Source organism: Anabas testudineus, chromosome 9, assembly GCF_900324465.2.
Source record: "Anabas testudineus chromosome 9, fAnaTes1.2, whole genome shotgun sequence".
Taxonomy (NCBI): Eukaryota; Metazoa; Chordata; class Actinopteri; order Anabantiformes; family Anabantidae; genus Anabas; species Anabas testudineus.
Genome location: NC_046618.1, coordinates 10198541 through 10225428, shown reverse-complemented (window position 1 = coordinate 10225428; position 26888 = coordinate 10198541). Strand labels below are relative to the sequence as shown.

The 26888-nt window shown below is 39.3% G+C and overlaps 3 protein-coding genes across 3 annotated transcripts in view; 1 reads left to right on the top strand and 2 right to left on the bottom strand.

Annotated features, from left to right (window-relative positions):
- Positions 1-2479: 2479 nt before the first annotated feature.
- Positions 2480-7480, bottom strand: LOC117152901 (arrestin domain-containing protein 3-like). The gene is made up of 6 exons (XM_033326124.1): positions 7182-7480; positions 6529-6586; positions 6276-6423; positions 4372-4468; positions 3939-4195; positions 2480-3627 (listed from the first exon to the last, which is right to left on the bottom strand). The coding sequence occupies exons 1-6, from the start codon at positions 7435-7437 to the stop codon at positions 3223-3225; spliced, it is 1221 nt and encodes a 406-aa protein (XP_033182015.1). The 5' UTR covers positions 7438-7480; the 3' UTR covers positions 2480-3222.
- Positions 7481-7599: 119 nt separating this feature from the next.
- LOC113150452 (arrestin domain-containing protein 3-like) lies at positions 7600-11997 on the bottom strand. The gene is made up of 6 exons (XM_033326175.1): positions 11583-11997; positions 11089-11146; positions 10795-10942; positions 9305-9401; positions 8932-9188; positions 7600-8772 (listed from the first exon to the last, which is right to left on the bottom strand). The coding sequence occupies exons 1-6, from the start codon at positions 11836-11838 to the stop codon at positions 7960-7962; spliced, it is 1629 nt and encodes a 542-aa protein (XP_033182066.1). The 5' UTR covers positions 11839-11997; the 3' UTR covers positions 7600-7959.
- Positions 11998-16070: 4073 nt separating this feature from the next.
- Positions 16071-26888, top strand: part of LOC113150451 (RCC1 and BTB domain-containing protein 2-like) — a 43168-nt gene continuing 32350 nt past the window's right edge. Inside the window, exons 1-2 of the mRNA XM_026342986.1 lie at positions 16071-16089; positions 17943-18116. Coding sequence (XP_026198771.1) covers positions 16071-16089; positions 17943-18116 — 193 coding nt within the window. The remainder of the gene's footprint in view (positions 16090-17942; positions 18117-26888) is intronic.

The following is a 26888-nucleotide window of genomic DNA, read 5'->3' as shown; positions in this document are numbered from 1 at the left end:
ATAGCAGATGGTCATTGAGACTGGTACCTTTATACCTAGTAGAACAGTCAAAGGCAACATGAAGCTTATCAGGTTTTCTTGAGTGATAAACTCAACTCTGTGGTGGGGTATATACCATTTTCCCTTTCCTTTCCTTCACCACATACCTCGCCTGCATCACCCCTTTCGATGACCTTGTTAACGAACTTTATGTAATGTTCCTTGTTGTTGTCATCCCTTAACATCTTCCTCTTTAGAAGACCAAGCCTGACAATGGCTAGTTGTTTGTTATAAGGGAGATGCAGTCTTTCTTTAAAGCGTAGTGGCATCTCATAGTGTCCTTGAGAGTTTTATTTAATGCCTTCCTTTAACATTTTCAAAAATACAATGTCATCCTGAGACACTGTCCTATCATCCTTACAACTGTCTTTAAAGTCGGACTCAAGCACCTCAAGGGTAGTGGCATCTCATAGTGTCCTTGAGAGTTTTATTTAATGCCTTCCTTTAACATTTTCAAAAATACAATGTCATCCTGAGACACTGTCCTATCATCCTTACAACTGTCTTTAAAGTCAGACTCAAGCACCTTAATCCCATCAGATGGAGCTACAGGAGGAAGTTCTTTGACTGCCACCTTGGCACATTTGGTGTGTTGTGGTAGGATGGTGTGCAGCCTACAATGCTCCAGCCTAGATCTTTGTGAACTGCATAAGGCTCGTTATTCTTCCCTAAGATTACCTTCTGTGGTGCCAGTGCTCTTGAACAGTTATAGCCTATTAATAGCATTCCTACTTCACACTCCAGTTGTGGTGGAATTTGCTCTGCTATTTTGCTCAGATCATTTTAGTGCTTTGCCATTTCAGTAGGAATGCATGTTCTATTAACTGGTATGCAATCTTTGGTGTAAGCAGGAGGGAGGAGTTGTAGCCTCACACTCTGAGCCCTGTGATTTTTTCACTGTGCACTAATGTATTTTTTCCAGACATAGTGGTCAGCTTCAGTCTAACAGGATGTGACTTAGTCTGTATGCTATGTCTGACTTCTTGGTCAATGAAAACTGTCACTTTGTGTGTCAAGCAAGGCACCAGTCTTTCCATACCTGGGTTGCTGACCGAAGAAAGCCAAACTGGCACAATCATTGAGGTGTTGAAGGGTGGTTGTTCAGTCTCCACACAGAGAGACAATGCGGTAGCTCCTTCACTTACACTGCCTTGCCCTTGTTGAAGTTATCATCATGGAGACAGTTTGGGTGTTTCCCTTTGCAGACATCACAAGTGTGTCTATGTCGGCATGATGAGTGAAGAGCATGAAAGGATGTAATGGGGTTGCAGACAATATCTGCCTCATTCTGCATAAAGGTTACAAAGTCCTGGAAGCTTGGAAAGTCTTGCCTATCTTCCATAATTTGAGTGACCTGTCGGTTCCACCGTGATGCTGCCCAGTCAGGTAGCCGTTGAACTAGTTTCTGGTTTTCTCCACAGTCGTTCAAAATATCAAGACCTTTGACATGAAGCATGGTTTCTTGACATGTTTGTAGGAAATCTGCAAATGTCCTAAATCCTTCAGCATCCTTTGAGTGAAGCTTTGGCCAGCTCGCCAGTCTTTCTCTGAAAGCTCTCTGTATGATGAATGGCTGACCATACTGGACATGCTGGACTAGGGCTGGAAACACAGTTGCCTGGGGATATGTCTGCTGCTGTCTACTTGCATTGTAATCAACACTTCCTACATCAGTGTCCTGCTTCATTTCTTGATTGTAGACATTCAGTTTAGTTTGTGCTGCTCTTATATCCCTTTCAAATTTCAACTTTTCCAGTTCATGTTTTTGAACTGCTAGATCCCTTTTCTGTTCTTCCAGCTCTCGGATTCTTTCACGTTGTTTTTCTTCCATTAACATCTCATACTCCACTTTCTTTACTGTTAGCTCTGCTGCAGTATCTGCAATTTTGGTTGCTATGACGGAGGTTACAGAATGTATGCTCGAGCCTGAGGCTGTGGATCCATAGATGGAGCGAGCATAATCTCTATTAAGTAGTTCACGAAGACACTGCTTCACTGTTGCACTTGCACTTGTACTTGTCAGTGCCTCACAGCCATCAATCCGTCATCTCGTTTTCCCAGATGGTGTAACATGGTCTCTAACTTCCAAGTAGATATCAGTGATATCATTCTTTGCCTTCTCTAGAGCCTTTTCTCCCTCTTGTAGGCCTCCACTATCTGATATGCGAGCATCCTCTCTGTGGGATTCCATAAGGGAGCAGAACGGCGAAGTTCCTCTTCTCCGCCATGCTGACAGGCATCCAATCTCTGGTCTGAATCCTTGTTATTTAGGGTTATTATTGCTGATGCTTCCATTTTAGCATTACAAACTTAGTCAATCATCAAGTCCCTCTACAGTCATCGTGACCACCACCTTCAATGTAGTGGGACCAGTGAGGACAAGCTCTTACTGCAGCATCCCCGTCGAATAAAAAAGAAACGTGTTTTAATGATGGTCTGGTAGTTTTTATTTCCTTGGGTTTAACTCCGCAAAGCAACACAAAAGCTAAAGTAAAACAAGTACAAACAATTTAAATAATGTCATGATGACCTAAACACAATACAATTAAAACCTTAAAAATGCGTGAACAAACATTGTTTTCACTTCGACGGGACCTAAGCAAGAATAACTAATAAGTAACTAGTAAAGAATTACTTTAAGTAATTAGTGCCTTCCTGGTTCTTGTTAACATTCATTATTTTACCGTGCGCTAGCGGCGTATAATCACGTTTACCTACTTCCTGAATTGGCTCTTCAAAATAAAATGTCCGTTCAAACAGGAAATACCAAAACAAAAGCAGTCGACAAAACTGGCTACAGCAAAACCGTCACTCAACACTCAAATATTTGAATTTGAAGTCACTTACAGACTATTTGATAAATATGGCCCTTCAAGTGTTTTGACATGACTGAACATAGTGCTAAATGTACATAACTACTTTCTGCACACAACAATTTTATGCATTTCCAAACATCAATAAATCTATTGAAACCAAAAGTACACAAGTTAGAACAGTTTTACTAAAATCAATTAATTTAACTCATTCAGAAAATTGAATGTAAGGTAAAGATAGATCATTTTGTTACTACAAGCACACACACGCGACTATTCACATATTTTTTTATTTGTAAACAGAAAATATTTTATTTCATTATAATTAGCTCAAACTGTATAGGGTTCTAGAGGTGGTCGGTTCTGAATTTCAGGTGATCTCAGAATACTTCATAATACATGCATGTTGAAGAACTAATCTGCAGTCATTTGGGCAAGAGACAGACCCTTTTTTGTATATGTGACGTGAAGATGACTTGAAAGCTGTGGATGAAAAAGCACTCGAGGCAGCCGGATGTGGCCACTGATTGTTATAGTCCCTTTGCTGGGAGGGATATGGTGTTGGGTATCCACAAGCCCCTGGACCAGTGCGTGCAGGATAAGGTTTAAAAGGGAAGACAGATGGAAGGAAGTCTCTGTAACTTGGGTTCCCAGCAGCTCCAGCTAGATAAGGCCCCAGTGCCTTATTAGGCCGGAAGCTAGTCAAGCTAGAAGGGCCGATGATCAGAGGAAACATTATCTCTGGGTCAGTGGCAAATTTGATGTCCAAATACACCTGGAAACATACATTTATGAGAGTCTATATAAAACAGCTGTTATTTGATTAAACTACTACTACATGAGTAAAATTATGCTCTCCAACAGACAAACATGATAAATGTCTTTTATAATGTTGAGCATGTTTAAACTTATCTATAATTTAATCAGACACTTTGGTGCAGTTTTGTTTAAATCTCTAATGATAGGATAAAGATTGTTAAAGATTGTGTTTAATAAAATATGCATCCAAGATAGAATTACTCTACTGCCAAATATGCAGGCAAAACTTGTGAGTTGATGTAACATTGCTATGTCATGTTTACATACCTTGACGTAATATTCAACTGAGATGATGTCACAGTTATAGAGGGTGTAGATGGCATCGACAGGAATCTGCAGTTGACAAGAAGCGGTTTCTTCCTTGTATGGTGCGATGGTGTCCCCAACTATTTTGCATAGACTTTTGCAAGAAGAATTAGTGGAGGTACCGGCACGGTACACTGTTATCTGCTGTAAGTTGTATTTAGGCCTCATGGTTTTAGAGGAGGAGTTCCAGATTATGGCAACAACAGATATAGTGTCACCTATTAAAAGAAAATATGTCTGAAAGTGCACTCAATTTCCTGGAATGTCACAAAACATTAATGCTAACTTTTTTCATTATGCTTTATTTATAAATTGTGTGCATATAGAAATAACTTGTAGAGTATCAACTGACAGAATGCTACATTTAAGTCTTTCATAACAGGTGTGATTTTACCTGGAGAGCAAATCTTTCTGTTAACAGTGGCAGACATAACGACTTGTCCTTTGGAGAAAAACCCCACCTCTTTATTCACGGATCCAGACTGTGGACACTAGAAGAAGAACAAATTACATAATTTCATATTAATTTAATGCATCATATCACAAAATTAAATGTCCAGTAGAAAAGTCCTGCTGCTGTTAATAAACACTCGAAGTAGAGATGTCCAGACTTTCCTCTCTCAAGACAACTCCTCCAGTTTATCCGAAGGACCGCCGAGGCATTCCCAGGCCAGCCGAGAGACATAGTACCTTCAATGTGTCCTGAGAATTCCCCGGCGCCTCACCCTGTTGGGACATGTCCAGAACACCTGCTCTGGGAGGCATCTTGGGGGCATTCAAAACAGAGCTACAAGATACCTCAGCCAACTCAATATGGAGGAGCTCCTAACAGGTGACCAAGCTCCTGACCCTATCTCTCTATCCCACCCACCCTGCAGAGGAAACTCATTCTGATCGCTTAGGTCCGAGACGTCCTCCTTTGTCATGACTCAGAACTTCTGACCATAGGTGAGGGTAGGTAGGTCCAAGACATGTGGTCAGAGGGCACGATCACAAAGTCCATTGTCGACTCCAAGCTAGGGTGTCCATGCACTCTAGTAGAATGGTGGAGTCCCCAGTTGGAGTACCTTCCGGTAACCCTTTCAGAGACCCAAAGTAGGCCAGGTAATCTGCACTGCTATTCAGCCCATAGACATTGTGATACCTCTCCCCTACCCAAAGGAGTGAGGAAGTGAGTCTCTTGAGCATCTGGCAAAAATTGTGTGTTGTGTTGGATGGTAGGCCCAGTTCCGGAGGGTGATTCTTAGTTGGAGAAAATTGATTGATTTTGCTATACCAATATAGCAGTGAGGTAATTTTGGATGTGAATTTTGAATTTCCATTCAAACCTGAGCTTAAAGTGTTCCGTTTAGTGGTACAGCTCATGTAGCTTGAGTGGTCATTGTTTTTGTCTGACAACGTGTGGTAGAGGTGTTGTATCAGATGCAAAGAGGGCACAGGGATTGGCTTACTTGATCTTTGAGAGGTGTTTGTGAGGTGTTAGTTTTGAATTACACTGCCAGGTCATGAAGCTTTGCATTTGTTGCAGCCAACTCAGTTTCAAGAGCTAGTTGTTTTTCTCTACTCAGCTTCTCCTCTCAAGGTTGTAATTTAAAATTTCAACATTATGCAAAGTCACAGTATGTCTTATCAGCCTTAGCTTTGATACGTGGTGATGATTTTGAGGAAATGCATGACATCTGGGAGTGGCTCTTAACATTTGAAATAATGAAAATCTGCCACAGTTTGATTCTCAGGAACATTTTAATTTTGCTGCATCCATCTCACACAGCCTTTGACAGCCTATGTCTTCATTTTAGCTTGGGTATATTTCATTTGTCTAGTAACTACATTGTGAGGCAAAGTTCAAGAACGATTAATAAATCAACCTCTAACAAGCATTCTCTTTGCTCTCGACTCCACTCTTTGCAGCTGAACAAACAACTTCCCATTTATTCAAACTATCCATTTGTGACTTCTTCTATTTACTCATCTAAATAATAGGCATTTCATATGACCTCAATGGTTGTGTTTGTTGGCAGGATTTTAGAAACCTTATCCTCACGCTTTGTAAAACGTGTTTTCACATCTAAGAAGTAACTTTATATTCCTTTGCTTCAACCCCTAGGTTTCTCTTTTGGCCAACTCGCTCTTATGTGCCCTCAAATCTTTAAAATATTACTTTTATCGATGATAAGCTAAATCAAGCTGCAGAAATCTAAATATAATACACATATATTATACAAGAGTATATAATATATACCTATATATCTGTCTAATGTATTTTACAACAGTAGCATAGCATTCTAGTGTACTTACTGTTACTTTTTCAATTCGTGGATAGGACTTTGAGACAAAGTTGATCTCTTTTTGTAGTCCAATAGGACAGTGCCAGCTCCTGGTCAACTTTGCTTCAAGCATATAGACAATCTTTCCATGAAGCCCCTTAAAGGATGATGGCAAATTGCTGTAATAAAAAGGAAAATAAAAATGCACCTTACATTATTTAGTTGATTTGCAAAAACTAACCCTTAAACAGCATTGATACTAGATACTACAAATTGGCACTTACCCCTCTGGGATTTTAAACCTAAACTTAAAGTGGTGGACTCCTTTGGAAAGTACTGTGCCTACAAGAGAAGTGAGAACAATTTAAATTTAAACAAGTATATCAAAAATTGTACTTCATGTTGTTGATGCCTTTACTTAACTGGATTAAAGTACTTTGTATTATTATGACACACTCTATTGGTGAGAAAGTACGTATCAATATAATTTAGATAAATTAATAGGTTCACAATGTTCTTGTAATGTACAGTTTCATTAAATATGCATTTTAGTTTGGACAATGCTGTCATCACAGATCGACTTCTACTTTAGGAATTATTTCTACATTTATTTAAAACAGTGTTTCTAAACGAATAAAAGTTTAGACTTGATGAAGAGATTCTTTTATTTACTAAATTCAGCCAACACACTTGTTATATGAAACAATCCTTCACCTCACTGTACTTTTTCAGATATTGTTTAGTGTGTTCGCCATAGTATATTCACCCAAGTGTTCAGTAATATCACACTTCATTCTACACTTTATCTGCCTACTTAGAGACTTTATTTGGTCTATAGATTTCCCTTGAGGCAAATGTCCATCTAACATAAAAATCTGTCCAAGTGTTAAGAAGAGCAAACGATCAGTGTCCTACACATCCCGACGGTCTGACTTACCTTTAGCATCTTCTATGAATAGAAACTCTTTAAATTCAAAATACTTTCTGTGCGCGCTGTTCGACGTCTGGTACTCATCGCTATAATCAGTCCAGTGTACGTGAGCCTCTCCTGTAGACTTCACGAAAATGCTCCTGACTTTGGTGTCTTTTGTCAAAGTGAAAGAAACTGTGCCAGGGACAATATCTCCCTCGGAAAAAGTGCCCTCTTCGTTTAAAGTTTCATATGTAACATTGAAGTCTTTGATTTCAGACATGTTGGCTGTATCGTCCACCTGTCCCGCAGACTGCTGTTGATAACAAGCTGTTACGTCATTTGTCCGGTGTCCGGCTCCGCCCACAGAATTGCGTCACAAGGAAATTTACCACATATAAATTTCCAAAAATGAAAAGCCTACAATTCACACTGAAAGAGTCAGAAACTTTACCTGATAGTTCTTTATTTAAATCCAAAGGCACAGAAAATACTTCAAGTATAGTAGAGCAAAGTACAGTATAGTGTAATAAAAACATATGTTGTGGTCTCCTGTTGAATTCCAAAAGACTATAAAATATAAGAAGCTTATATTTGGTTATACATTTGGTTTTCTAGCATAAACTGGTATTTTTGTATTCCTACATGCAGTTCAATGTCTTATACTTTAAATGTCTTCTAAACAGAGGACTGAGGTTGAGAGAGTTGTTATACACCATATATCTAGGTAAATATCCTAGCAAGTCAAACTGAGCAAGCATAGGCTGGATCCTTGACCTAACACCATATAATAAATGCCTTCATTCTATTTTTTTGTATCAGACCCTTTAGTATCAGAAGACAGGAAAGAGGGTGAATAAGCTGGAGGAGCTTCATCCGATTGAGACAAAAAGTTTGTGTTCATCATGGGTGCAGAAGGCAGCAGGCTGAACGTAGGAGCAGTTGGGGACACGTTTAAAGATGCATAAGAGGGGGGTGGCTGGAGCTCTTGGGCAGGTACGGGTGTGGGAAATGTTGGGGCAGAAGGTGGAGGGTGCAGCACAGAGGATGATGATGAAGATGCTAATGGAGATCCATATGGAGAAGCCAGCGGTGGCCCTGCGTTACTGTAGCTCCCGCTCATGTGTGGTGGCTGAGCAGGGTGCACACTTGGTGGCCCGGGATACATTGGTGGGTTATCGGGATATACAGGTGGTGGTGCTGAATAACTCTGAGCTCCTGAGGATCCATAATTGCCTGGTGATGCAGGATATGGACCCACAGGCACAGCAGGGGCAGGGAAATCACTGCCCATTGGGCCCCCAAAGCCCCCAGCTGGATAGGGAGCCATAGAGGCTCCAGGAGGAGGGAAGTTGTTCGAGCCACCAATACCTACAGCAGAATGAGGACCTGCAGATGGTCCTGGTGGAGGGAAAGCACTGTTACTTGGGCCTGCAAAGCCACCGGCTGGATAGGGACCCACAGACATAGCAGGGGGTAAGAAGTCACTATTGCTTGGACCCCCAAAACCCCCAACTGGAAAAGTCCCTGGCTGACGACCAGGAACTAGGTCATGATGCAGAATAATCACCGGTAATATGACCTCTGGATCTATAGCAAAACTGATATCCAGATACACCTGAGAAAAAACCAATATAACACAAGATGCTTTGTTTATAAAACAAATAAATGTTAATCACAACATACTAAAGAATCGTCAATATTCTTAGGTCACTGAATTTACAAAATCAGATCCAAAGTATATCTGTCACTTACTATGATCTCCACTATTGCATACCTTTACATGGTATCCCACTGAGAGAATGTCACAGTTCTGAATTGTCTGCATCTGATCAGGCGGAATCTCTATTTGACACTTGACCTCCATCTGTGTTTGGGGTTTAACACAGTTGTCAACGACTTTGTGGATAACCTTGTTCTCTCGTTTGGTGCTGCTGTTGGCATGGTACACCACATCCTGGATCAAACTGAATTTTGGTGTCATCTCCTTGGATGAGGAATTGTTGATTCTTGCCAAAATTGTCATCGTTTCACCTATGGGAAAAAAACACAATATTTTAAATATTCACAGTTTTTGTTCTTTATGTGATTCACCGACATACTGTTTTCCTTAACATTCATACAGTGTGTTTGAAGATGAGTTTTACTACCTGGAGCATAAGCCCTCCTGTCAATGGTGACATCCATGTGTGTATGTCCTTTTGAGAAAAGCCCCATCTGTTTGTTTGTTGAACCAACCTGCTGTGACTACAATGCAATTAACAAGGAAAATTATTACTTTTAACCCACTTCTGTTATTAAGACAACGTGATATAAGTGTTGCAGTTCAGGGCCACAGGATGACAAATTGGTATATCTTATTATTTCTTATACAAACTTATTGGGACATTGTTACTGAAAAGACAGTGCATGTTTTTAATTCAATATTCCAATATATTGCAATAGGACAAATTCAAATTCCCTTAGTCCACAACATTCGGTTTGACTTTCAAAAGCAGAAGCAGCACAGTTGACGCTAATGCTGTTAGCTTTACATGCTATCTCTGCAAATTTCCCAGCAAGTCAAGCTAGTGAACAACCATATGCAAAAGCTGGGCCACTGAAGTAACACTATGAAATGCAGTCATTACTGACATTGATTACAACTCAGATTTTCCTACTATATGTTTGGTAGAAAAAAAGCCTATCACCTTCATTACACTGTCGTTATATTTGAGATTTTGAAGGTGTACATTGCAACAAAACTAAATGCATATCAAGATGGACCTAGAAAAGTGAAGAACAGTATGGTGCTGAAGAGGACAACAGATGTCCATTGTAATATTGCACTGAAAAGTGTTTCTACCTCTACTACCCTAAAATAAGAGGGTTCATACACTGCCCATCCAAACTAACAATTTACAATTAAACAAACCATTCCGGCATTCACCGTGGTATTGTTTCGATAAGTTTCAGCAGTATCACAACATTTATTTCCGTCCAGAGTTGCATGAATTTTTAGCCAAGATTTCGTATTGATGATGAGGGAGTCAGATCACTGCTCAAAGTCTTCACCAGCACATCCCCAAGATTCTCAATAAGGTTAAGGTCTGGACTCAGTTGTTGCCAGTCCATGTGTGACAATGATGTGTCATGCTCCCTGAACCACTCTTTCACAATTTGAGCCCAATGAATCCTGACATTCTCATCTTAGAGTGTGACATCAGGGAAGAAAAAAAGTCCACTGATGGAATACCCTGGTCATTCATTATATTCAGGTAGTCTGACCTCATTCTTTGGACACATTACATTGCTGAACCTAGACCTGACTACAGCAACCCCAGATCATAGCACTGCCCCCACAGGCTTGTACAGTAGGCATAAGGCATGATGGACGCATCAATTAATCTGCCTCTCCCTTTACCCTGAAACAGTTGTTTAAGAAATGAGAAGCTACTCACTGCATCAGTTAGGGTTAAATAACTCGTTGCCAACATAGAACATTAATCTATACAAGAATAATAATCTATACAGTAATTATCCAATGATAGGCCCTTACCTGTCTGCTTAGTCAAGTGGTCATGTTTGTTTGGATAGGCAGTGTATTCCCTGTGAAGTGACGTTGGCAATGTCCGTTTGTATAGTTACACATTTCACATACCATGAGTGAAGAAAGGTCGGGATAGAACTTGGAGGCAAAATGTATCTCCTTCTCTACTGTACTATTCATCCTCCAACTCCTGGACAGCACGGCTTCCAGCTTGTAGACTATTTTTCCATGAGTCCCCCTGAAGGATGAAGGCATGCCTCTGTAATGGAAAACCAGGAGATTCAGAATGAATTCAGGTTTGAATTAAAATCGGTTAAATATACAAAAAGTGTGCTGTTTGCCCAGTTTGTTAAAAACAATTACACAACACAATATGTCAGGATAGACTGTTTTTGCTTTACTTACCCTGGTGGTAAGTCAAACCTGAATTTATACACATGGATCCCTTGGGGAACAGCAGTGTCTGAAAAAGAAAGCAGGGTTTAGTGTAATCATGATGCTTGCAGCAACAACATTAAATAATAAGTTATCACATTAAATATGTTTTATTAATATAACCTATTAATATTACGATAGCCTATGATATTACTTTATTTATAAATTATTCAGAGATGAGCTGGTGTGGAGCTTTTACACAATATCTTGTCTGACATGAAAGAAATGTTTAAGATTATTTATTTGGTGTGCTCAAACTGTGACTTTTTCTTTTCTTTGATAAGGTCAAAGGTCATAAAGAGGGGAGGCTATTTTTTTTAAATATGGTCCTACAAGTGGTTTGACGTGACTGAACATCGTGCCATGTCCATTGCTGGAGAAAAAAAGAAAAAGCGAAACAGTAGAAACAGATGGTAAATAAAGGTCCACAACAGTGGAAATGCAGAACTAACAAGACCGCCTACCCTTGGAGCTTTCTGGGATTAAATACTGCTTCAGTTTGAAATATCTCCTGTGCGCTGAGTGTGTATGGGTGTGATCGCCAGACCTTGTCGTCCACCTCACTTCGGCGTCTCCTTTGATTTTAACGAACAGGGCTTGGGCTGTGATCTCTTTTTCTAAGGCCAGTGTTACTGTTCCAGTTAAGGCGTCCCCCTCCGAAAACGTGCTTCTCTCATTCAGCGCGTCGTAAGTCATTGTTAAACTTTTGACTGAAGGCATCGTGGCGAAGAAGCGGTGAGTAAGAAAATAACGAAACCAATCGATACGACTCGTCCTCGCTACGTGGTTTCTCTGCACACTGTTGTTGCAAAGACGGAAACCCTTGTGATGTGTTTACTGTGGAGCAGGACCCGCCCCGGGCTCTATCCACAGCTCTGCTGCTCCTTGCACAGAGAAGGAGGAAGAGGACAGAGGAAACGAGAGCAGACCACTATTGCTAAACATACTCATGTATAGTGGAATAGAGCCCCCCGGTGGTCAATCACAGGTTGGGACATGAGGACAGAGACCGAAAAACCAATGGAAAAATTCATTCATATTTTCAATTGTATATATATTTACAAAGAAATGAATAAATAAATACAGTGCATGAACCTCCGGCCCAGTCTGAAGTCGTGAGCGCTGTGCACAACAGGTTTTGATTGAGCAAATCTGTGTACATTACTGCTTTTTCTCAATCCTGACCTGTCTCCCAGTCCCTGCTGCTGAAAAGCATCCCCACAGCATGATGCTGCCACCACCATGCTTCACTGTAGGGAGGGTGCCTGGTTTCCTCCAGACATAAAGTTTCCACAGGCTGAGTGTCCTTGAGGTGCTTTTTGCAAACTCCAAGCAGGCTTTTATGTGAGAGGACAGACTTCTGTCTAGCCACTCAGCCATAAAGCCCAGATGTGATGGTGGTCCTCCTAGAACTTAGTCTCATCTCAACTCAGGATAGATCACAGATAGAAATGAACTGAAAACTTATTGTATAATACCTGTGTATAACTTAGGCTTTTAATGTTTTACTTTGTCGCTCTACTAAATATATATATTTATAAGGCCTGTTAATGTGATTGAATTACATCACATTACTCATTTCAGTGGCAAATTTTAAAATGTTATTTTTGTAGCTAGCTAATCTGGATAATTCAGAGACGTATATTTCTGTAGATACCTCTTCATACATGGTGGCCTGGAGGCCACGGTGAGGGCGGTGGAGCAGCCTGCGTTTCAACTCACCTCTGGATGTTTGGAAGGTTTATAAACCTGTTTTATCTGAAGTAGCTAATAGTATACTGTGACATCCCTGTTTGAACTAACAAACTGCGTCATTATCTTTTCTTACTCGTTTAGCTCGACAACATAGCTAACAGTTAGGTTGCTTAGGCTTTATTAATTAGGATTAATTAGATCAGCATCTGACCTCCAGATAGACTGTCATTTTTATTATGTTATGTACTGCCAGGTGGCTTAATCCATAATATATCACAATTTAGCTTATTATTTTTATTTTCTATTAGAAATTTGTATCTAAAGGTACCAAACAAATGTAGTGGGGTAAACAGTTACAAGTACAAAAGTACAAAGCACAGGCATTTTAAATTAAAGTTTACTTTGTCAAGTAATATTCTATTGATCCAGGGGATCAATAGAATATGTCAAATAGAGTCTAAATTAAAACTGAATATTAACTAAATACAATCAGTGCTTAACTGTTCTAATATATATAGAATTATTTTATGTAATTATAAAGTTAGCTGTATCCTTTCATCAGTTCAAGTGTCATCCAGAAATTGAATAGTGAGATACCAGGTGTCTCTGTGCCCAAAGTTATGGTTTTACCGTGAAATGAATAATATGGACAGGTTTGGTGGTGACACCTAGTGGGCATAGTAATAAGGCATGAGTAAGAGTGGTGCCCAGTGACTGGACCTGTGTACATGTGTGACAATGCACAGGATTTTATAACAAGAGACATGAGTGTATTTCAAATTTGCGTCACAGATAAGCTTGTCTAATTTCGATCAAGAGCAGATCCTCTTTTTTCATACTCTTCTGTCACTTTGGTAGAAATTATTTTTTGTATCAGTAGTCCATAAAATGTTACAACTAATCTCCGTAATTTAATGCAAATTGCAAACTGGCTTTCTTTCTAATTCTCACTCCTTATGAGGGGTGTGCAAATTGTGGTATGGCCACTTTAATTCTGAGTGCATACCGGTGTTCATTGTACAATGCACGCCAGTCTTCCTGATTTGATCCTACGTTATTCATGCTGTCTAAATATAAGCAACAATAACCTCGCTATAGAACACCAAGTGCTGTATCTCTCTCAAGTCACTATAAAGGTTGGGGGCATGAAAAGACATGATGTTTTTCATTCTTTATTTAATTGGAGAAATGTTCATCTTAGTTGTAGCCATTTTCATGCTAATAATGTGTACAGCCAATGTAACACAATATCCAGGAAATGTGGGTTTAATGAAATGGAATAATTAACTTTTACTGATGTGAGAGATTTTTATTATTTTTTCTGTTATGGCACTATTATATTAGTCAGTGTAAATCTGATATATTGGTGCATTCAGAAGAAAGAAATGTTTGTGGCCTCTGCGGTCATTCAAAAAAAGGGACTATGATTAAATTCACAAGTTCCTTTCCTGCCCTTCAAATTTTTCTTTAACATTACAACTTTATCCTGGTCTTTAATTATAAGATATATAAATGATCATTTACATATTATTTTCCTCAAAGAGAGGGTCGACTTTGTGAATAGTGTGTAAAATGTGCTAATAATAATGTGTTAAAATTAATCAACCATTCAAGCTGGGTCCCATTGTGGCAGAAGGATCACTAACAGCCATCCTGGAAAGTAAGAAAACAAGCTACCGTAGTAGTATTCCAGAAACCCAGTTTTCTGTACACTGTCTCTGGTTAAAGCTATAAATGAAGTTCATATGATACTGAAATCATGTGTTAGTGCCCTTCTGAAGTACTTCATGCTTTCTAAGTTTGCCCCAGTTTAGATGATGACAATCTCCTATTGGCTGGTGTGCAGACTGTCAACAGAAAGTGCCATGGAGACAGTTACCATGCTGATGGCGTGATTGTAGTGATTGGAGAATGGACAAAAAGAGCCACAAGGCACAATGTAAAAAAAAAAAAGCAAAGCAAAACAAAGAAGACAAGGAAATGAGAAGTTCTTGTCCTTTCACATTGGTACAGGTCAGTTTATAACTGTGTGCTGCTGTGTGTTTCTGTATTTGCTACTGTGACCGCAGAGTTATGCAGAGTTAATTTTTAATCAAACCAAATTTGTGCCTAGTTTTTTTTATATCTATATTTTTGTGACTTTCATGGTAGTTTGTTTTTTGGTATTTGATGAGGTCCAGGCTTATCGTTTTCACTGATTGTGTGATTTAGTTTCGTTGGCTTTAAACGCTGTATAATGATGTTACTTGGGCAAACAGATACTGTTCAGTTGTCATATTATCAATTATATTGTTACCACAAAAATGTTAATAAAAAAACTAAATAATGAAATGCCATGTAATAAATGAACCTATACTAGTCACATATTTACATTTTTGCTGTGAAAGTATTTTAAAATATTTCAGTCCAAATGAATTAAAAGCGAGGAAAATTTTTGTAATTGACATAAAAGTTAAATGGCTCTTTGAATTTTTAGCTTAAACTTCTGCTGTTAAATGGGTTTGTTTTTGGCCTGAGGCATATTGTGGGGCATGACCCCCTTTTTCCTATCAGCTCTGACAGTACTGTATGTCAGGAGGTGCAGACGCACTCTGACATTGTGGCAGTACAGAATATGTCCGTAGTGAAATGATTAATGCAGTGATAATTCATTTCAAGCATGGTGGTAATACAGAAACTAACAAACCGGATTAAAGGACACAACAGAACATGATTAATCAGCACTGATTTTATATTTTCTTATATCATTAATTACTCAAAATGAATGCATTGCATTATTTTGACTCCTCTAATTGTGATATAGTTTTAACGCTGTATCGCCCAACCCTACATGCTTTTACGTGTTTACAGGGATTACAAACATTTATACAGAAATGGTTTTGCAAGAGAATGGAATGAGGATGGAAATGTATTAAGCAGAGGGATATTTCCAGGGGAACAATTACTATTTTGTCCTGTGTTCTTATTGGCCAGATTGTGGAACACTTCCTGTGGGCCGAACTGTGCCCAGTTGGAGGAGCACTGTCCTTCGTGAACAACCTAGCTGAAAAGTCCTGCTGTGGACTGGTGGACTGTGAAAAGAGTCATCTGTGAAGTGCTGTGTGTCATGATTCCTGCCTGGTCCCACACCAGTTAGTTTTGCTGTCTCTGTTCCAGTTCACAGTCATACTCACGTGTCCACCTGAGCTTTGAAAGACTGAGTTTTTGCCTTTTTTTGTATTGGACCTTTGCTTACCCCTCTAGTTGTGACTCCTTGAATGACCCTGGACAGCCCTGGTAAATTGGCTCTTGGACCTGGAACTGTTCGGACTTGACATCAGATCTTGGACCTTATGTGCCTCATCCATGTGATTTATTTTGGTGCATATTCCTCAGTGATCCTCCTGCGTTTTGTTATTCTTACTTTCGCTTGTCGAGCTTGTTTCTCATTAGAATTCTTTTGTTACTTTGCAATCTCTTGATCGTTTTCTTTGGCCATGTGGAGGATGCCAATCAGGCATCCGCCATTTTGCCATCAGAAACCACATCTCCCAGAATTCCCTGCTTCACGAGCCACTCCCTACAGAGCAGATGAGGCACTGACAATACTCCCCTATGACATCTCCACTGCTGGTCTGCTGAGCTGGCGAGTGCCTGTCCTCCACATGGTTCATTATCCTACACCATCAACAGATAAAAACATTGCTTGGACTATGTTGCCAACCTGTATTCACTGTCTTATGTTTTGTGGTTGCGTCTTTGGGGGGTAAATTTTACTTTACAAGACATATGCATACATCTGCGTGAACACTCAAACTCTTATCTGATAGGGTTTGCGGGACGGCATACTTGGTGGATGTAGGATCCCAAAACGGATAGATGTCCACCATGATTGACTAAAACTGTTAAAACAAAAGGAATTGGCCAGACTGGCTGTTCACTACTGGCCAGCATGCACACACAGGTTGATTTCAAGCTTTGGACCTGTGACATTGTAACATGAAAACCATAATGTGACCCTGTAACTGCCAATTTAGTGGTGAACAGGAAGCATGAGAAGTGATAAGTGTGGCAGAAGTAATTGAAAATAGTAAAAGTGAGCATATCATATTCTACACGAGGCACCTATTAGGCTAAGGACAGCATTCATTACTGCAGTGCTGCTTTTAGGACAGAGATGAAACTGGCTATTAGTGCCTGTTACCATTTGTCCATTCTGGACTGGGTCATCTGTAGCATAACAGTAGATGCAGCTTCCTATCACACAAAGACCCCATTACTGCAGTGCTTTTAAAATTTCTCTACAAATAACAATTATTAGAAGGTCAATATGATTTTTACAATTTGTTTAGCTGCACATAAGGTAAAGTACTATTATAAACTTGTTCTTTTGTAATTGATCTATTAATGGCAAAGACTTAAGTGACATTCCCCAGTAGAAGCTCATTAATCTATGCCGTGTATGTGCTCCTAGTTGGATAGGTTGTATCACTGCATTGGGAAAAAGGGTGCCTTGGTCAAGTCCAGTCTTTATTAAGATTAATGAACAGCTTGACATTTTTAGTCCTCTGTCTGAATCAATAATTTTAATACTCATGAGGGCCAATGGGAATCTAAGCTTGTGGAACACACATTGCGGCCACAGGGCGCATGTTAAATGTCCAAGTGGTAATCAATGCAAAGAAATTAGCTATTGATCGCTTCTAGTTTTGTAATAGGTTATCTATTGGCTTGCTCTTTCGGAAAATTCCAATATCAGTCGGATGGAATTGTGCTGGTAATATTGCTGTGGGGGGTGTGTATGCATGTGTGTGCATGCACATACACCCAGCTTCCAGGTGTGTGCAGGCTGGGGTCACATTCTAATTAGCATAGAGGGTAGATTGTAAATAAACATGTTGAGGAGAATATTGGTGATCTGCAGCAGATCCACAGTTCATTACGAATAAGTTTGTGAATTTTAGATTGGCTTCATGCAAGTATGAATGCTGACACAAAGTACAGGATTTCTAAAGAGCTATTTTAAATTAAAACATTTTCACTATTTTCCATCTTAACACTGAATGTGGGAATATATCTTGAATATACAAATAACCAATTGTAGCTGTCCTGTCAAACATTGGTAATTTTTCCTTTGTCTGTGTTTCCAGGTGACATGGATATGGATCTGCTTTGCTGGGGTAATGGGGAACTTGGCCAGACTGGATGTGGCAGCACAAGGGACATTGGTCCGGAGGAGGCCCATCTGGGAATGTTCACTGTGGCTGAGCTAGGCAGAGTAAAGCTGTTGGCTTGTGGATCCACTCATTCCATTGTGGTTACAGGTACAGTTCTGGTTATCTTTTTTGTACACTATGAAAGTGTCTATAGTATTAATCATGATAAATTTTTTTAGATTAACATTTTTATTTAGGGAATTTAGCTGTTTTGCCATTTGTACAGTATTTTTTCATTTATTTTAACTGCTTGCATTGATGATTTCCTGTTCACCACCCACTTAGTCATTGTTTAGGATGATTAGACTGTAATGCATCTCCAAACATAAACTTGTGTTATGCTTTGGTAAATGTGTTGTTATAGTTAAACTTGTAGTATTTGGATGTTCCTGGGACAAGCTCCAAAAACTAGGCTGACATAATGTTCTGAGGTTGACTTTCAGAAAGCCACAGTTATCAGTGAGGCTTTTCAATAAGTTCAGAAACAAAACAATTAGTTTTAGGACACATTTGAACAAAGGATGTAAATCAACCAGGCCCAGTAAAGAGATTTGCAAGGACCATACATTCAAGTTGTTGTAACTATATTGCAGTATCATGAATGTATGGAGTGTGTACGCGCATGTGTGTGTTATTCACAAAACAGATTTATCTCATTGCACAGTAAAGGGATGTTCTGTATAGATTTCAAACACTCACTTTAATGTCACATACATACAGTTTCCACACAACCTGAAGTGACTTTTGCCAATGAAGTAATACTGCCCTACTTATTTGCCAGTTTGATAGAAACCCTGATGACAAGAGGAGAGGAGGCTCCTTTAGTACATTAGCTTGCAGTAGCCATAAATCAGTAGCCCAGATAAGTCTTATACATCACTCCAACATAGGGTTCCTATACCTCTACCATCATTACAGGGAAAAAGGTGACAGTTTTGATTGATTAAAATGGTGCTGACTAGCTTAGGCTAAATCATGTTAAGTGATGTGACATTGCAGTTTCACATATCATATTTCTGTCAAGACAATGATGGTAGAAGGCATTGTCAAGGCATGATATCTGACAACAGCAGACATCTGGAAGGACCGGAGGAGATTTATGGGAAGGTTTTAGTGGTCTGAGGGAGATGAGAGAGAGTAAAAAGTGGTCCTTTTTTGTGCATTGTCACTTCCCGAGTGACTGTAAATTTTAGTCCAGTGCTGTTGGGAATTGGAGACATTTACACATCCTGACAAATGGCCTGCTGTAAAAGTATTTACTGGTCATGTCCTACCTTTATTCTTGGCCCTTTTGCAAAGACACACCCCTCTCGCTGACACAGAAATATTTACCCACAGCCAATTTATGTGACACATGTTTATGTAGTGTACCTGCGCTCTACCCCAAATATGTCATAATGGTGTCATATTGAGAGCCCCGGTCTGTTGTTAATGTTTTAATAGAGGAGGAGAATAGAGTTTAGATGTTTAATGTGGATTTTAATATTTGTGACAAGATGCAAGTATGGTAATCAATAATTTCTGGAGTCTTGTATGGCATTTTAGATTTATGGATAAAATGGCTGTTAATTGAATTTGTAGGTATGTATAATAAAATTAAATGTTGACTCAGTTAAGATATAGACTCTAAATTGTCATTTATTTTATAGTACATTGATTTTGCCCTCAGATAAAGGTGCAATAATCACCTTTGACTACACATAACAGTCTCTTGTAAACTTTTGTCCATGTCCACATTTCAGAAAAGCAATACAATTTGCTGCCACTGGGTGGCACTGTGAGACTGCCAAAAACAAAGTATAGCTAAGGGGAGGAGTGGGGGTTGGTGGGCGAAGGGAAGCCTACATTTACCTCACACTCAGACAGAGCTATAATTTACTAATAGTGCGGGAGCCGCCATTGCTGTTATCTTTTAATAGATTTGTACGGGGGAAAGCAGGTGCCTGTTGTTAATGTGTCCAATTGCCCAAGTTGCCTACAGAATTTAGGGCATCCATCACTGTCGTCGGTAGTGACACCCTGTCGTTCTACTTCACATGGCGGGCCGGCTGGGCTGGTAACAGATGAGGCTTCTCTCTCCTCTAGACGCCCACAATCTCACAGAGTCGACCGCCATACGTGCTTGCAAATGCATACAGACACGAAAACACACATAGCTAAACCACATTCTGAGAGGGCAAACTAAATTCAAACCAGTTACAACAGAAAATAAATCTAGTTATAGTATATACAATAAAAAAATATGATAAAAGTAAATGGACAGGGCTTATTATCTACACATTTATATCAAGATATTTAGAAAAATAACTGAAAAACTGTAGCTATTCAAAAATTACAGCCATACACACACACATGCACACATTTTGGGGGGCTTATAAATAATGGAACAAACTAACATAATTACAAAAATAAAGATTTTCTGTAATGCTTGGATGAAATCCTTTGCAGTCAATGACTGCCGAAGTCTAGAACTGGTGGACGTGACCAAATGCGGAGTTTCTTCACTCGAGGTGCTTTGCCAGGACTTTGCTAGAGCTGTCCTCAGCTGCAGCTCTCTTTCTTTAGTCATGTTTTCAGTAAGTGAAAAGTTGCGCTGTTGGGTTGAGATCAGGTGACTGACTTGAAGAATATCACATTTCTTTATCTTGAGAAAGTCTTGGGTAACTTTGGCTGTATGTTTTGGGTCATTATCCATCTGCAGGAAGGATTAGTTTTGCAGCATTTTGCTGAATCTGGTGTACATGTTGGCATCCAACATTCATTCCAATAATTATGAATCTAACTGTAAAATGTCATTAAAATAACTTCACAAAAATTTCCCCCCTTTGCTGTGAACTCTTGAACTTCCAGGTGCACCCTTGAGCTTAGTCAGGGGCACCATGTTGCTTGCAGGTTTGCCCTATGCCCTGGAAAACACTCTCTGCAGCTGTGTTTCTTTGGGCCTGGACTGAGAGTTGGAGGGTATACTGAGGTGCCTACTAATACCTTGTTAGGACTGTTTCTGTTGCTGGGTCTCCAAGAGGTCAGTGTCAGTACCGCTTTAGTTCAAGGCCCTTGATCTGCTGGATGTAGGAGTAAACAGAGGACTTGTGCTGACTGTTAATGACATACCCTAATTTTCCACAGGACACCTTCCTCTCGAGACTGTTACAAGTAGGACTGTTACGATTTCTTAAAGTTTTAACAGTTTTAACAAAAAGCCCTGCTGCAACAGGAGATGTTAAGCAAGAAATGTGCATATGACCCAAAAAGCACTGAAGGAGGGCTGAGCTGATGGGTTTTTTTTTTATTACCCCCTTTTTGTTTTTCTTGACCTCTTTTTCTGTATGAGTTACAAACCTTAGGCTTAATTTAGGGAATTTAACAGGGCTTTGGTGTCAGGTGTTAAACAGCATATGAGGGCTGTGACCCAGCTTCCTAACCCTCTCTTCCTCTCTGACATCTCTCTTAACATAACACAGAGCCTTCTGTCTCACCGTAATTGTAACCATCATGTTACTTTTTCTTGGTGATTTCCCCTGCATGCTGTTGATAAGCATTGCACCATTTATGAGTTAAACATTTCTCAGATGCCCCCACCCACTCCTCAGCTCTGATTATGCTTTTTTTCCTTGTCCTGAAACAACTTTTAAAAATGTGTAATGTAATGACGTCATGCATCTGTTAGTAATAAAGAACAAAGAGTGGAATTTTTATAGTGCATAGTATTATACCACTTGTCAGTAAAAGCAATTGTTGGTACATCCTCAATTTGTTGACTCATGATAAAAATCCCTCTGCAGACATGAAACTATGCATAGCACTGTCTATTCAGTTTAATGATACCCATTAAAATAAATTATAGCAGATATAGTTTGCTCTGAAGTACTTAGTTCTGAATCTAATACCATTTTAGACAAAAACAAAAAACAAAACAAATGTAAAAGGAGTGGGCAGTTGACCTGCCGTCTACCTGGTTCTTATTAGCATTCAAGGCAGTTACGTCCCTTTTAGAATCAAAGGGATAGAAAAGATGAGAGAAAGAGGAAGATATAGGCAGTGAGGGAGACCGATGGAGACATGGATGTACAGAGAGTCACAATGGTAAAAAAAACCTCAAGGTGCACACATGATCCTCCTTTTCAAATCGCCAGTCATGGTCAGGTTCTGCCTTGAGGACAGGGTTCATGGAGACTTGAGTGGCTACTTTTGTAAATGTATAATCCACTTGGACTGTCAGGAAACTGTGTTGTTAATATGGAGACCTATTATATCATTTTCCCTTCCTTCTTGTCTTCTTTCAAGCCATCTGTGCCTGTAGGCAAACACACCTTTAACTGCGTATTTTATTGTCATGTTTAATGTTTGTCAAGAAGAGCAATACTCTGAATAATTCTCGAAGGGTATTGGTCGTCCCCCTGCATGACAACTCCAATACGTCTGCTTTGAACCCTATACTGAGCAGAGCTATGGTAATAATTTGACGTTTAGCTGTGTTGATGTTTTTTTTTACAATTTCCTAGTTGGGAAAGGTGGAAAGGCTGAAAATGGAGGTAAAGGGAAAGATAACCTCTGCTCTTGCTTCTCGTCCTCTCTCATTCTCTCTTGCTCACTAGATTTTCTCTCTTTGTTCTTATATCTTGCCGTATCCCTTGATCTCTGCTAATTTGGTTGAGCAGATTGAGCATTTAGTTTTGCACTCAGCTGCTTTTTAAGGTTAATCGTAGGACAGAAGTGTTTATGTTGCTATAATACTCTCTCTCAGCGAAGCATGGAGCACTTGAAATATGTAGTTCACCATCCTGCTGCCCCCACTTCTCTTCCTCTTCTTCCAAACGTTATGCAAAAGAAAAGATGGAGGGAAGTCTTGCCAATTAACAGCTAACGAGACAAGCTCGTGAGGATATCCAAATCCTCAACATGTTAACGTTTACGACTCCCCACCCTGTTTCTTGACTCCTTCAACCTGCGCCTCCCCCTTCTGCCCTTGCACCAAGTCTCTTGTAAGCCAGCGAGGGCACCTCCGAGGCCCTCTGTGTGATTATTCACACATGGCTGTGGCCCTGGTGCTTTGAGCACTGAATAGGAGAGAAGAAAGAAATGCCTTACGTATGGGTAATGTAAAAATACTCAACTGACACATGGCCAAGGCTCTCCTCTTATTTTTAATTTCATCTTTTTTTCCTTTTCACCCACCCTCCCCCAACACACACACACACACACACACACACACACACACACACACACACACACACACACACACACACACACACACACACACGCACACATTTAACAGCCATACACACACAAAACTCTACCCAGTCTTCTATAGATGGATAGATTGATTCAATGAAGCACAATATCCCTTGCCATCCGTTCTCAATTTTCCCAATATAGTGGAGCCAGGAATTGGGTGGGTAGGTTGTGGTTAGGAGGCTGGTGAGGGAAACACATTTGATAAGTGAAAAATAATATGCCAAGAGAAAAGCCAGTCATCCCAGTTGCTTTTGACATGCCTTTTATCAGAGATGTCTGTGTTGGAAGTGAAAACAAAATCTGCTTTTGTAATAGAGATCTTTGGATAGCCTTGAATGATTCGCCACTACTCCTTTCCGGCCTCATTTTCACCAGAGCGTGTATGGGGAGTGTGTTTGGAATCTCAGTGGGGAGAATCAAATGTGAGTTGGCCTGGAAGTGTTGCAGTAAACAGTGAGAAAAAGCAAACACTGGCCAGATCAGGGAATATCATGCAGAGTAATGTTTGGACTAAAAAGAAGAAATGTGTAATGGAACGGCACAAATTCCACCCTCCAAAGGGACTTCTAATTGATTCTGTGCTTCATTACTGATTTTCTCAGGGAGAAATGGACATCTCACTTTATTTTGAAAACAGAGCAATAGACCCTTAAATAGGTGCTATGGTGATTATTGAAATACAATTTTCACAAAATTGATGATAGCACATGATTGCTTAAGCCTTTTCTTAAATTGTATTGTTTTCCACGAACGTAACAGGGAGTAGCGGTTTGAATTCAACCTTAACCCTGACTGAAACAATTAAATGAAAGGCAGAAAATTGAAAGAGAGGTTTGGGAGCACAAACTAATCCAGGGCTCCACTTGATATGTTATTTGTCGGGGCAGTACATTTGTGCATGTTAACTAACTGTGCCACTGGACTTGGCCTGCTCATAATAGGGTTCCAGCGCAAACATTTTCTCTCAGGGATTTCTATTATTAATTCTGTCTGAACACATACATAAATGAATAATGAAATAAATAATGAAAACGTTATTACTTTTGGCAGCTGGGTCATTTCTTGTTTCCTGCTTTTTCCTCTGCTTGTTTCCTACTAATTAACTTTCCAAGGAGTTGTCCTCCTTTTCACAAAATGAATTTCATCAGTATGGTAGGCCATTGAAAGTGTGAGCACCCAGTCTTGTTAAAACAACCGGAACAATACAAAAGTCATTCACTGGTTTCTTGTCATTTAAATTAAATAAAATTAATATTCTTTAAGTAATTAGCACACATCTGCCACACATTTATTAAGTTCTTTTGTGACAACAGGTGGATTCAAATATAGCATTGGTGAAGTTCCAACCACTCTTATAACTACCAGATGAAACTACTAAGCTACAAATTTAAAATCTTGAGCCCGTATTGAAATAATGTGTACATAACTTACATATTACTGTTCATTGAACCCCAGAATAAAATGCTTTATGCCTTTACTTGTGGCAGTATGTCAGCAAATCAAGGTTCCACCCTCCCTACCCGCCACCACTCGTCTCCCTCCTTTCAGATCCCGGCCTTATGCCCCTGACTATGCTGTTAAAGACTTGTGTGCTGGGACGGGGGCTTGGCGATAAGTAGCCCTCATTTAATATGGATCTTAAAGAGGGCAGTAAAGCTAAAGCCTCAGTTGAAGTCCCCCCATCCCTCTGGCATTAGTATATAGATGACCCTTCTCTCTCTCTCTCTTTCTCTCTCGCTCTCGCTCTCCGCTCATTAGAGTCAGTTCAGGCTCTTTCAAACGGCTCCTTCCTTCTCTCTGCGTTTTACTGTTAATTAGTTTGCTTTGTAAGGTTAGACGTGCGGACGGAGCAACTTTGGGAGTGTTTGGCTGCCATCTGCGTGCATACAGCTCTAACTATGTACAGATGGTGTGTGCTTACAGACAAGTTGCTTCTTGTGGGGAAAAAAGCGTGAGAGTTGGTTTCGGTTATTTTAACAAGATTTATGGCCTTTCTCACAGGTAACTATTTCAGCTGTAATGATGATTGTTAGTCAGCTGTCACAAGTACAATTTAAGTCAAAAGTAAAAAAGAGAAGAGTGTATATTTCTTAATTTCACCATCCTTTATGATAAACACTCTAAAACATTGTGAAATCCTGGAAATGGTGCTTTTGTTAAAGTTTTAACTGTGAAACATACTGAACCAATTGTAGTGCATCGACTTCAGTCGAAAAGTGCTCATAATTTGGCCAAGTTAAAATACCATTACCCACTCAGTGAACCAGTGAACCAGGTAAGTAGAGAAAAAAGGCAAGATTGCCAAATAATTGCTTGACAAGGTCACAAAATTAGCAAACATAATCAAATAAGAAGCTAACTGAATTATTTATGGGTTTGGATCCTGGAACAAAAATGTCCCTGTTAAATTTCCAAAATTAAATTTTACACTTAGTACAAGGCAAATAATAAATAACACATTAGATACTTATTGTTTTAGAATTTTACAACCACTGCCAGCTTGAACTAAATATGGCTTTAATATAGCATACTTATTTATTTGATTTAATTTTTTTTACTTGGCCTGACAGCAAGGTGCCTCTTGCTGGTGGGAAACCTGCCCTTGTCAGTTGCAGTTCAGTGACTAATTCTTTCTACTGGGCATTGTGAATGACCCTCCTACAATTAAAAAAGGGTTAGCAAAATAATTGTTGGCCTCCTGCCACATACTTTTTGTGACTTAGCAGTGGCCACAGACAGACTGTGGGCATGGAGTCCCCAGAACATGACTTTTTTTTTTTTTTATTAACTCAGCTCTCTGAAATTGTTCAGTGTAATTAGCAAATTGAAGGAAGAAGGAAGTTTTGCTGTAGATGAGGAAATGTAGCACAGACCCAAAAACAGTGAACACCCTTATAATTAAAAAAGTTAAATGATTTTTATGATTTTTTATCTTTAATTTTTTTCATAGATGCCGAGAGATGGCAGGATCACATGTTCATCTACTCGATATTGCTTGAAATGTGACTTATTGTTGTGTAAACCTTTTTACATTATAGCCAGTACTTTTGGTTTGCATATCTGTAAGTCGGTATATATACTTGAGATGGACATAAAATGTTTGCCTTTATATATTCAAATACATAGAAATAAAAGGGGAGAAGAGGTAAAACATGAGCATTTTCACAGTAATGTCAGAGTTTTGTTAAACACCATCAAATAATGGTTTATTAATGATTCTAATTTGCTTTGCTGACACCTTTTTTTGTGTCATGATGAAATGGAGTGTTGAGAGTATCGCAGTGCATTGTCAGCGCGCATGGAGTCAGAGGAGAATCTGTCATTTCACTGGATTTGCAACATAATTCATTATCATGTATTGATGCATACAACTTGGTGTGACAGGTCACAAATAACATAGACATTTATGCTAATGTGTATTTTCTATGCGTGTTCAAGATACTGAAAAAATTAGACTGATATGATTTAAGATTACAAGATAATGCAGACCATCTGCACAGATACTCACCTTGATTAAAGCCATAAACATGAACTTTTGAATTTTATAAAGGAGTTTACTACTGAGTGCAAATGAAAGTTTAAATATATTTATATATTAAAAAATGCTACAGCTATACAGCATTGTTCAAAGCCTTGTTTTGTCTC